Genomic DNA, 13,138 nt, shown 5'->3' with positions numbered 1-13,138 from the left:
AACAAAAATTTCATTTTGAAGGCTCATAAATGGATCATTGAATCCTGACACAGAGGCAAAATTATCTCAGTTATGAGTGCTATGTTTTGCAATAATTCAAGGCATTCATGACATTGCCTGGGGCACATCAGAGAAATAATATGACCATGCACTGCCTGTGGTTTCCCCCACCCAACACCAGGGAGGTATAAAAGGCAGGTAGCAGACAGTGACATCCAGACTCAAGACACCTACGTCCTGATCTTGAACTGAAGGTTCCACTCCTGACAGCATGAGCTGCTACTATGGCAACTACTATGGTGGGCTGGGCTACGGCTATGGTGGCCTAGGCTATGGCTATGGATGTGGCTATGGCTGTGGCTACGGTGGCTGTGGTGGCTATGGTTATGGATGCTGCCGCCCACTCTGCTACAGAAGATACTATTCCTATGGCTTCTACTGAGGCATTTCCTCAGCTGCTGAGCCTATTGGCTGTCACATCCTGTCTTACTGGAATCATCTCCAACTTTCTTCACATGAAAAATGTTAAATGCCTTCAACAATACCAACTATACACCAAAGAGTCTTATAAAAATGAATGAAATCAGCTACCTGTTTTGATTCATTCTTATCTCATCTCTTGGATTGAATGATAGTTTGGAGAAATGTTTTTGGGTTTTTTTGATAATTAAAACACTGCATAAAATGTGGTTGAATTTGACTGTCAACTTCTTTGTAAACATCCATATTATTAAATAAACTGTATTTCATTGGAAATATTGTTGCAATTGTTTTCAATTGTCCCCATCAGTGAAGCATTTCCATTTGTATATTTGGATGTGATTAATCATGTGTGGGGGTTTTATAGAAATGGGAGAGAAAGAGTATGCCTGAATTCTTCTGTGGTCATTATGAATCCCAAAATTAATAGTATAAATAAGTCTTTTCTAAGAGATCATACAAAATCTCTTTTTATATATGTCTTTTTATCACTCCTAAAATTACTCTTCTTAGTAAAGTTTTTTGGATGGCTTTTTTTTATATACAGTAGTGTATGTATACAACATGAGATCATTTTAAAATCTTTCTGTTTAATGTTTCATTTCACTTGCACCACCAGTGGTTGTAATATAGCATCTATACCTCTGTCTCTGCAAAAGTATCTCAAATTAATTGTTTATGTGTTTGCATTGAGAGATAAATATGTATAGGAATACATAAATCTCTCTATTTAGATATGTATATGTACATATGTAGACATCTATATCTATCTCTATATTGACATTGATATCTATGTTTGTATCTGTATCTATATCTCCTCCCTAAAAGATGACTGAAAATTTTATCATATTGAAAATATGTGCACTAATAATGGCATTATGGACTATCACCATGACAACTAAATAGTATTTCAAAACATGTAAACTTATTTTGGTATTTAGGAAAAATTAGCAAGTACAAACAGCAAGATAATTTATCAAAACCATGAGATACTTTCCAAGTATCAAATTAGCTTTAGCGTATTTTATTTTTCATCTCAAAATACTGTCTCTTCCAATGTACACACCTACATAGGCTAATTTACTTTGTAATCAAATTCTTTGCACTCTTAAATTGGTTATGTTTCACCTGGGGAACAAACTGACAGCATTAAGTGGAACGGCTGGTGGGGAAAGTAAGAAATAATGGGGTGAATATTCTGAGGACAGAGAAATTTGGTGAAGTTGAGATGTTGGCAGGCCTAGGAGGCAGGCAAGATGGTGCCGTGACAGAGAGTAGCAGAATTCAAAGTCCACTTGTAATTTTTCAAGCCCGGCAAACCACATTTTGAGACATATAAAGACACAATCTGACAGAATGTGCTGGGAAAATACTGACTAAAGCCAGGTTTCTCCTTGAGATATTTTAGAAATTGGAAGTCACAGGGCTCCATTTCCTAAGACACAAAACCGAATCATTTCAAATGAGATTGAAAAATAATAAAATCTGTGTTTGTATCAAGACAATGATAATATCATCACTAGAAGATTAAAATGCTTAACAGAAGGATGTAAAAGACCATCGTTTATAGACAAGACCAAAAGAAGTGGACCCTAACCAAAATTCAGAGCCTAATTTTGTATCAATCCTTGTTTGAATTGGGCCAGTCACACATTTTTTAATAGTCCAAGAGCAATACCAATAATAGCAACTCTAGTTTATAAGGTAAAATATAGTATTGCTCTGGATCCTCTAAAATTTTCATAGAAAATGTTGAACGTATGGACTCTCTTGGAAATATGCAAAAGAGGCAAGAGATAACATCAGCCACAACTGGAACTTGTACCAAAACTGGAAAAATGAACCAATCATCAAATTAAAACTGTAGTTCTTTTTCTAAAAAGCAAATTAATAATATAGTAAATTATTTAACAAATTTTCCATCATAAAAGGAATGTAATATGCCTATTACTAAATGCATCAACCCTGTTTAAGAAACTTGATTTATTGCTCAGTTTCAAAAAATAAAACATTTGCTATCTTCTTTTTGGCAACGCACAATACAATGACTTAAAATTTATTGGCATATGGTTTATGAAAAATAAATATCAACTAGTAGGTGAAAGACACAAGCAGATCTATGTGAATTTCTCTCAGAAGACTCAAATGATCTGCACAAGAACCTTGGAAAAAGCAGGTTTTCATCATGTGTATGTACCTGTGACTCTTTTCAGTGTTCAGTGACAGCAAGGAGAACAACTGGTGAAAGTTGTGAGTCAGAGGACTTTTGGGTTCAGCAAAAATAAAATCTGAATGGAGTCTCCTTCCTTTCTTACCAATTCCTCCAATGTCTGCATTAAGAGTGATGGAACATAATTTAGATTTGTCTCTGACTAGCTAAGGTGTTGATCTATCTTCTTATAATAGGTTTAGTTTATTTTTTATTAATTAAATTTTAATAAAATTATAAATTATTGAAGAGGAAACAAAAAAAATTGTTCCATGACTGATTATCCTTGTTTACACCAATATTTAACCATCAGATAAAATATGAGGAAGCTCCTCTAAAAGAAGGAGCTCATGGCTCATTCAGTCCCTCTATTCTATCCATGCACTTTTACAGAAACTGAAATTCCTACATCTGCATGGCATTTTAAAGAATAAATGTGACAGCTATTATAAAACATGAAGAATTGAGAATATAGCATCCAACTTACCTTAGGGTGCTTTAGCATTTGTAACATTCGTGGTGAATGAAAAAGGGAATCATGGAGAAAATGTGAATTCTAACTAAAACATGGTCATGTGTTTTTTGAAAGTTGGAAATAAAAATTAAGAATAAGTTCACAAGGAAAAAATGAAAAGAAGGTAGGAAGGAAGGATGGAAGGAAGGAAGGAAATTCTTCTATTAAGGGTGGATGAAACAAAACAATAATCTAAGTGAAATATCTACTTTCATAATTTACACAGTACTACATAATCATATCATAGGTACTCAATTAACTATATACAAAAAGAGACAAGGCATTCAAAGTAGAACAAGAATTTCATTTTAAAGGCCCATAAATGAATTGCAGAATCCTGATGTAGGAGCAAAATTATCTCAGTTATGAGGCTTGTTTTGCAATAAGTCAACATATTCATGATGTTGTCTGAGGCACATGAGTGAGATAATGTGACCATGCATTGCCTGTGGTTTTCCCCACCCAGCACCCATGGCATATAAAAGGCAGGTGGCAGACAGTGACATCCAGACTCAAGACACCTACATCCTGATCCTGAACTGAATACTCCACTCCTGACAGCATGAGCTGCTACTATGGCAACTACTATGGTGGTCTGGGCTGTGGCTATGGTGGTCTAGGCTATGGCTATGGCTGTGGCTATGGTGGCTATGGCTATGGTGGCCTAGGCTGTGGCTATGGTGGCTATGGTGGCTATGGTTATGGATGCTGCCGCCCACTCTGCTGCAGAAGATACTATTCCTATGGCTTCTACTGAGGCATTTCCTCAGCTGCTGAGCTACTGGCTGTCATGTCTTGTCTTACAGCAATCATCTCCAACTTTCTTCACATGAAAAATGTTAAATGTCTTCAAAAATACCAACTATACACCAAAGTGTCTTAGAAAAATGAATGAAATCAGCACACCTGTTTTAATTCATCCTTAACTCTTTGATTGTGTAATTATTAGAGAAACGTTTTCATTTAATAATTACCTTTGTAACTCTATGTAAATTGTGATCAGATTTCACTCTCCACATGTAAACAATACATATTATAAAATAAATTGTATTTCACTGGAAACATTGCTGTCTTACAATTCTATTGAAATGTGTCCATTTGTGTGTGTGAGTGTGTATTGGTACACGTGCTTGTGATTAGTCTTATGTGTTGTTCATAGAAATGCTAGAGAGAGAGAGAGACTAAAAGAGAATGTTAGAGTTACTTTGTGATCATTAGGAATTTAAATTAATATACAAATATTCAGTCTTTCAGGAATCATAAAAAATATGTTTAATTATGCCTTTTCATATCCTCTAAAATTACCCTTTGATTGTAAGCTTTTTAAAATGGGTATAATATGCAATAATGTTTTTATACAACATGAGATCATTTAAAAATCTTTGTATTTACAGATTTGTGTCATTTGCACCATCAGTGGTGAGATTATATCATCTATAGCTCAGCCTCAGTGAAAGTATCTCAAATTAAATGTGTGTATACAATGACACATAAATGTTTAGATGTGTATGTACAGATATGTGTATGTACACATGTATACATTAGTATATATGAACATCTATCTCTATCGATATCTTGATATCTATATCTGTATCTGTAACTACAGCTCCTCCCTAAAAGAAACTGCAGGCTTTAACATATTGAAAATGTGTATAATAAAATGACATAATGTATTATCATCATGGCAACTCAATAGTATTTCAAAATAAATAATTTCAAAATAAATAATAATTTCTTCTCTTTAGGAAAAATGGGGTACCATGAATAGTAAGGTAAATTTATCAAACCATGAGCTGTTTTCTCAGTATCAAATTAGCAGTAGTTTATTTTCATTTTTATTCCAAAGTTGAGTGAGTCTTCATCAAATGAACATGATTCCATATGCTAATTTTCTCAGAATCAAATTCTTTGCACACTTAAAGCCATTATGTTTCACTTGGGAAACAAACTGATGGCAGTAAGTGCAAAGAAATACTAGTGGGGAAAATAAGGAATAAGGGGAGAACATTGTAAGGATGGAGAATATGAGTGAAGGGGTGAAATTGGCCATTCTAGGAGCCAGGCAGGACAGTGCTATGACACAGAGTGACCAGCAGAATTTTGAGTCCATTAATTTTCCAGGACTGGCAAACCATAGTTGGAAACATACAAAGACACAGTCTGACAAGAATGTGCTTGGAGAATACTGACCTTATCAGAGCCAGGTTTGTCCTTGCGATATTGTAGAAATTGGAAGTCACAGGGGTCCATTTCCTAAGACACAAAGCAGAATCATTCCAAATGAGATTAAAAAATGATAAAAAAACGGTGTTCCTATCAAGGTGATGAGAAAATCATCACTAGAATTAAGAAGAACCTTCTTTATCAGAGGAGACAAAAGAGCATTCACTGCAGTCTAGACCAAAAGAAGTAAATGGAACCTAACCAAAATTCAGAGGTTAATTTTGCATTAATCCTTGTTTTAATTGGGTCACTCAGACATTTTCTAATAGTTCAAGAACAGCGGCAACAATACAATTCTCTAAGGTGAAATATAATATTGTTCTGAATCCTCTAGGATTTTAATAGACAAGGTTGAAGTCATGTACTCCCATGGAAATATGCACAAAAAACAACAGATAACAAAAGCCACATATTGAAGCTTGTACTTAACTTGTAGAAATGAACCAAAAATTAAATTAAAATTCTAGTTTGCTTTTAAAAAGGCAAATGAATGAAACAGTAAATTATTTAACAAATTTAGCTTCAGAGATGCAATGTAATGTAACTAATACTAAATATACTAAACCTGCTGAAGAAACATGATTTATAGTCCAATTTCAAAAGGAAGAGAACTTGCAGTCTTGTCTTGTTTTTTGTAACTCACAATACAAAATAATACTGAAAGTATTATTGGCACATTGTTAGTGAAAAATAAACGTCAATGGGTAGCTGAAATAAGTTAGCAGACCTATGAATTTCTTTCAGAAGTCACAAAAGTTTTGAATGAGAACCTAAGGGTGATGGAAAGCAAGTTTTTGTCATATCTACGCACCTGTGAATATTTTCAGGGTGCAGTGACAGTAAGGAGCAGAACTGGCAGAATTTGTGAGTCAGAGGACTTTTGAGTTCATCAAATATAAAATCAGAGTGGAAGCCCTTCCTTCCTTCCAATGTCTGCAGTAAGAATGATGGAACATAATTTAGTTTTTTCTATGTCTCAGATGTTGATCTGTTCTCTTATAACCAGTCTAATTTATTTGATGTAAATTGAACTTTATAGAATAATTAACTATTGATATTCAAGAAAAACATCTTTGCAAAAGTGAGTATCCTGTTTCCACCAATACTTCATCATAAGCTAAAAATTGAGGAAGCAAATAAGGAGTGCATGGCTCATTGGGTCCCTGTGTTCTGTCCATGCACTTTTTTAAAGATATTTTTTAGATTGTTGATGGACTTTTATTTTATTAATTTATTTATATGTGATGGTGAGAATCGAACCCAGTGCATCAAACATGCGAGGCAAGCTCTCTAACACTGAGCCACAACTCCAGCCCTATCCATGCAGTTTTTAAAAGACATGCCAATTCTGTACCTCCATGGTATTTCAAAGAATGAATGTGACACTTATTGCAAAACAGTAAGAGTTGAGGGTGGAGCACCAAATTTTACTTTTCAGTGCTTTACTCTTGTATCTATTATCATCATTTGGGATGAAAAAGGGAACCATGGAGCAAATGTGGTTGGAAAATTAACATGTGTTTTCTGGAAAGCTTTAAATATAAATTAAGGATAATTTCAAAGAAGAAGAGAAAATAAGGAGAAGAGAGGAAGCGAAGGAAGGAAGAAAGGAAGGTAGGCAGGGAGGAAGGAAGGAAGGAAAATCTCATCTTCTATTTAAGAATGGAAACAAAACAAAACAAAAATTCAAAATGGATCAAGGAGCTTGATATCAAATCAGAGACGCGCCGTCTGATAGAAGAAAAAGTTGGCTACGATCTACAGTCGGTGGGGTCGGGCTCCAAATTCCTCAATAGGACACCCATAGCACAAAAGTTAATAACTAGAATCAACAAATGGGACTTACTCAAACTAAAAAGTTTTTTCTCAGCAAAAGATACAATAAGAGAGGTAAATAGAGAGCCTACATCCTGGGAACAAATCTTTACTCCTCACACTTCAGATAGAGCCCTAATATCCAGAGTATACAAAGAGCTCAAAAAATTAGACAATAAGAGAACAAACAACCCAATCAACAAATGGGCCAAGGACCTGAACAGACACTTCTCAGAGGAGGACATACAGTCAATCAACAAGTACATGAAAAAATGCTCACCATCTCTAGCAGTCAGAGAAATGCAAATCAAAACCACCCTAAGATACCATCTCACTCCAGTTAGATTGGCAGCCATTATGAAGTCAAACAACAACAAGTGCTGGCGAGGATGTGGGGAAAAGGGTACACTTGTACATTGCTGGTGGGACTGCAAATTGGTGCAGCCAATTTGGAAAGCAGTATGGAGATTTCTTGGAAAGCTGGGAATGGAACCACCATTTGACCCAGCTATTCCCCTTCTCGGTCTATTCCCTAAAGACCTAAAAAGAGCATGCTACAGGGACACTGCTACATCGATGTTCATAGCAGCACAATTCACAATAGCTAGACTGTGGAACCAACCTAGATGCCCTTCAATGGATGAATGGATAAAAAAAATGTGGCATTTATACACAATGGAGTATTACTCTGCATTAAAAAATGACAAAATCATAGAATTTACAGGGAAATGGATGGCATTAGAGCAGATTATGCTAAGTGAAGCTAGCCAATCCCTAAAAAACAAATGTCAAATGTCTTCTTTGATATAAGGAGAGTAACTAAGAACAGAGTAGGGTCGAAGAGCATGAGAAGAAGATTAACATTAAACAGGGATGAGAGGTGGGAGGGAAAGGGAGAGAGAAGGGAAAATGCATGGAAATGGAAGGAGACCCTCAGAGTTATACAAAAGTACATACAAGAGGAAGTGAGGGGAAGGGGAAAAATAATACAAGGGGGACAAACGAATGTCAGTAAAGGGGGCAGAGAGAGAAGAGGGGAGGGGAGGGGAGGGGAGGGGAGGGGAGGGGAGGGGAGGGGAGGGGGGATAGTAGAGGATAGGAAAGGCAGCAGAACACAACAGACACTAGTATGGCAATATGTAAATCAATGGATGTGTAACTGATGTGATTCTGCAATCTGTATATGGGGTAAAAATGGGAGCTCATAACCCACTTGAATCAAATTGTGAAATATGATATATCAAGAACTATGTAATGTTTTGAACAGCCAACAATAAAAAAATTAAAAAAAAATCAAATTGAAATACCTGTTTTCATAACTTACATGGTCCTATATAATCATAAGTATTCAATTAACTATACGTAGAACAATACTTGGCATTCAAAATAGAACAGGAATTTCATCTTAAAAAGTCCATGAATAGATCATGGAATCCTGACATAAGAACAAAATTATCTCAGTTATGAGGCTTGTTTTTTGCAATAAATCAAGATACCCATGATGTTGTCTGAGGCACATGAGTGAGATAATGTGACCATGCACTGTCTGTGGTTTTCCCCACCCAGCACCCATGGCATATAAAAGGCAGGTGGCAGACAGTGACATCCAGATTCAAGACACCTACATCCTTATCCTGAACTGAACGTTCCACTCCTGACAGCATGAGCTGCTACTATGGCAACTACTATGGTGGGCAGGGCTATGGCTATGGTGGCCTAGGCTGTAGCTATGGCTGTGGCTATGGTGGCTATGGCTGTGGCTATGGTGGCTATGGTGGCTATGGCTGTGGCTATGGTGGCTATGGTTATGGATGCTACCGCCCACTCTGCTACAGAAGATGCTGGTCCTATGGATTCTACTGAGGAGTATCCTCACCCTCTGAGCATAGTGGTTTAACCTCCTGTCTTGCTGGAATCATCTCCAAATTTGTTACATGAGAAATGTTTGAATGTCTTCAGCAATAACAACTTGATTCCAAATTCTCTAAGAAAAATGAATGAGATTAGCTACCAGTTTTGATGCACCTTATGTCTTCCATGGTGTGATAGTTTAAAGAAATGGGTTTTTTTTTTTTAATAATTATAGCACTATGTAAATTGTGCTTGAATTTGACTGTCAACTTCTGATTAAAATGTCCATATTATTAAATAAACTTTATTTCATGAGATATATTATGGTGTTGCTATTATTTTTACTTGTCTCCATCAGTGTAGCATGTATATTTGTGTGTTTGCATGTGATTAATCATGTGTGTGTCTGCTCGTTTACCCAAGAGGAGAGAAACAGAACGTGTGCAATGCTAGAGAGACAGAGCAAGCAGGTCAGAGGTCTTCTATGGTCAGCAGAGTCTTAAAATTAATGAGGTAAAATCAGAAATTCTTTCTAACATAATACAAAATCTGTTTGTGTATGTCTTTTTATCTTTCCTACAATTACTCTTTGATTATAGTTTTAAAATGAGTTATATTTTACAAATAAGTTTGTATTTTTATCAGATTATTTAAAATTCTCTATATTTGTATAGTTTTTGTTGTTTACATTCCAAGGGATCAGATGATATTGGCTACAGCCCTGCCTCTGTGAAATGTTTCTCAAATTAAAAGAAATATGTGAGTGTGTGTGTGCATGCGCAAGCACTAGCACGCACAGAGATAGATATGTATAGATGTTTATCTCCTGCCAAAACAATGACTGCGGGATTCATCACATTGAAAATGTCAGCACTAATGATCATCTTCTAGATTACCATCATGGTGATCAAATAGAATTTCAAATATTTATCAATTTATTCTTCTCTTTAAAAAAATTCATGTATTATGCATAGCAAGATGAAATTTATCAAAAGTAGGAGATACTTTCTTTATGTTATATCAACATTTAGGTGCTTTCTTTTTTACCCAGAAGTCTCATCTTTATCAAATGTATATTCCTACAAATGATAATTTTCTCAAGAATCAAATTGTTGCCACCCTTAAAGTCATTATGTTTCTCTTGGGAAACAAACTGACAGCATTCAATGCAATGAAATGCTGATAGAGAAGTAAGGAATAAGGAAACTGATTTCTTAAGATGGCAAAGTGATAAAAATAAATAAATAAATAAATAAAAAGAGGGGTGAAATTCTACACTCTTCATGTGTAGGAGCCAGGAGAGAGGTTGGTATGACAAGAGTACCCAGCAGAATTCTAAATCCTTTTGAATTTTTCTTGATTGAAAAAACATAGGTGGAGACATAAAAAGATACAGAATCCTTTTAAGAATGTGTGGAGAGATAACTGAGTTTAACAGAGCCAGGTTTCTCCCTGAGCTGTTTTAGAAATTTAGGAGTTAAAGAGTCGATTTCTTGAGACACAAAGCAGAATCATTTGGATATGATATTGAAAATTGTGTTCATATCAAGTTAATGAGAAAATGATCCTTTAAATTATGAAGAGTCATCCGTAATAGGTAACACAAAAATTCATGACCTATAGGCTATACTAAAATATGTAAATGTACTCTAACCAAAGTTCAAGAGCCTAATTTCATGATAGTTCTCATTTGAATTTGAGCAATGTGAACTTTTCTAATAGGCAACACAGCTCTCTATTGTTAAATATAATATTGTTCGGGGTCTGTAAAATTTTAATAGAAAATGTTGAGCTTACGAAAACCTATAGAAATATGTAAAGGAAACAATAGAAAACAAAAGGTAACTCAAACATCAGTCATATATTGAAGTTTGTGTTAACTTTAGAGAAATGTATCAAAAAATCTAACTTAAGGTCTGGTTATTTTCTAAAAATACAAATGAATAATGTGGTAAAAATTTAAGAATTAGCTTCAGAAAAACAATGTAATATGCATAATACTCAATATTTCATACCTGCTCAAGAAACATGATTTTTGTCCCATTTCAAAAGAAAAAAAAGTTTTATTTTTTTTAACACTAAAATCTTCTCCAATATCCTTTTGCCACTTCTAAAATGTCATGATATGAACAATAAACATTGTAATAGGAGGAAACACAGAAATAATCATAAATTTCATGCAACACAATGCTTTAAAAATGATTGACACGTGTTTATAAAACATGATTGACACATGTTTATAAAAATAAATGCCAATTGATAGATGAAAGAGGCTAGCCGACATATGTGAATTCTCTCAGAATTCTCCAATGACTTGGATTTTTTCACGTCTATGCACTTATGACTACCTTCAGTGTTCAGTGACAGTGAGGAGCACAAGTGATAGGATTTGTGAATCAGAGGACATTTGGATTCAGCAATTGTAAAATGAAGAGTGGAAGCTCCTTTCTTCCTTACCAATCCCTCCAATGCCTGTGTTGGTGTGTTGGAACAACATTTAGATTTACCTCTCTGCTTGACTGTGACTCATTCAGCTGTCCTCTTAAAATAGGTCAAATTTACTTTGTGTAAATTATGTTTTAACAGAATATATTATTCTGTTCACATATTATATATACTAATATAATATATTATTATATAATATAATCAGTAATATATTAACCAAAAAATAATTAAATCTTTCCATGACTGAGTCTGAGTATCTTTGTTCCCATCATTGCCTCATGGATGAGCTAAACACTGTGGAAGCAAATAACTGATTCCTGGATAGTTGGTTGCTCTGGATAGTTTGTACCTTCCACACACTATTTAAGAGACATGTCATCCCTGAACCTGCAAGGCATTTGTAAGATAAAATGTGACCCCTGTTAAAAAAGCCATGAGCCCAAGATGAAACAAACAACCTTACCTTAGAGTGGTTGACATTCACATCTAGAATCTTCATTTGGGATGGCGAAGGGAACCTTGGAGCAAATATACTTTCTAACTGTTAATGATTCATATATTTTCTGAAAAGTCTGAAATATAGATAAGATTATTTCATAAGAAGAAAAGAGAAAGAATCAAAGAAGAAAGCAGAGGGAGGGAGGGAGGGAGGGAGGAAGGAAGGAAGGAAGGAAGGAAGGAAGGAAGGAAGGAAGGAAGGAGAAAGAAAGAAAGAAAGGGAGTGAGGGAGGGAGGGAGAGAGGGAAGGGAGGAAGGAAGGAAGGTAGGAAGGAAGGAAGGAAGGAAGGAAGGAAGGAGAAAGAAAGAAAGAAAGGGAGTGAGGGAGGGAGGGAGAGAGGGAAGGAAGGAAGGAAGGAAGGAAGGAAGGAAGGAAGGAAGGAAGGAAGGAAGGAAGGAAGGAAGGAAGGAGAAAGAAAGAAAGAAAAGAAGGAAGAAGAAAGAAAGAAAGAAAGAAAAGAAGGAAGGAATGAAGGAAGGAAGAAAGGAAGGACCTTTCTAGGGAATAATGGAAAGAACAGAAAACAAAAATACAAATGAAATACCTGTTTTATTATTTACATTATATTATGTCATCAGATATATTAGTTCAATTAACTGTAAAATAATTTGTTCGATTAATATAGAATGAGACACAGCATTTAATATATAACCTTAATTTCATTTTAAAGGCACATAAATTGATCATGGAAACTGACAAAGAACAAAATTATCTCAGTTATGAGACTTGTTTTTGCTGTAATTCAAGATGTTCATGATGTTGTTTGATGCACATGAGTGAGATCATCTGACTGTGCCTGCCTGTGGTTTTCCCCACCCAGCACCCATGGTATATAAAAGGCAGGTGGCAAACAGTGACATCCAGACTCAAGACACCTACATCCTGATCCTGAACTGAACGTTCCACTCCTGACAGCATGAGCTGCTACTATGGCAACTACTATGGTGGGCTGGGCTATGGCTATGGTGGCCTAGGCTGTGGCTATGGCTGTGGCTATGGTGGCTGTGGCTATGGTGGCTATGGCTGTGGCTATGGTGGCTATGGTTATGGATGCTGCCGCCCACTCTGCTATAGAAGATGTTGGTCCTATGGCTTCTACTGA

The 13,138-nt window shown here is 35.5% G+C and overlaps 1 protein-coding gene across 1 annotated transcript; it reads left to right on the top strand.

Annotated features, from left to right (window-relative positions):
* The first annotated feature begins 8,903 nt into the window (after positions 1-8,903).
* Positions 8,904-13,138, top strand: LOC114087761 (keratin-associated protein 6-5-like). The gene is made up of 2 exons (XM_071615774.1): positions 8,904-9,085; positions 12,952-13,138. Exons 1-2 carry the CDS (start codon positions 8,904-8,906, stop codon positions 13,136-13,138), a joined length of 369 nt encoding a protein of 122 aa, XP_071471875.1.

This window comes from Marmota flaviventris, chromosome 8, assembly GCF_047511675.1.
Source record: "Marmota flaviventris isolate mMarFla1 chromosome 8, mMarFla1.hap1, whole genome shotgun sequence".
Classification (NCBI taxonomy): Eukaryota; Metazoa; Chordata; class Mammalia; order Rodentia; family Sciuridae; genus Marmota; species Marmota flaviventris.
Note: the sequence above shows the minus strand (reverse complement) of the source record. Positions and strands in the feature narration are given on the sequence as shown.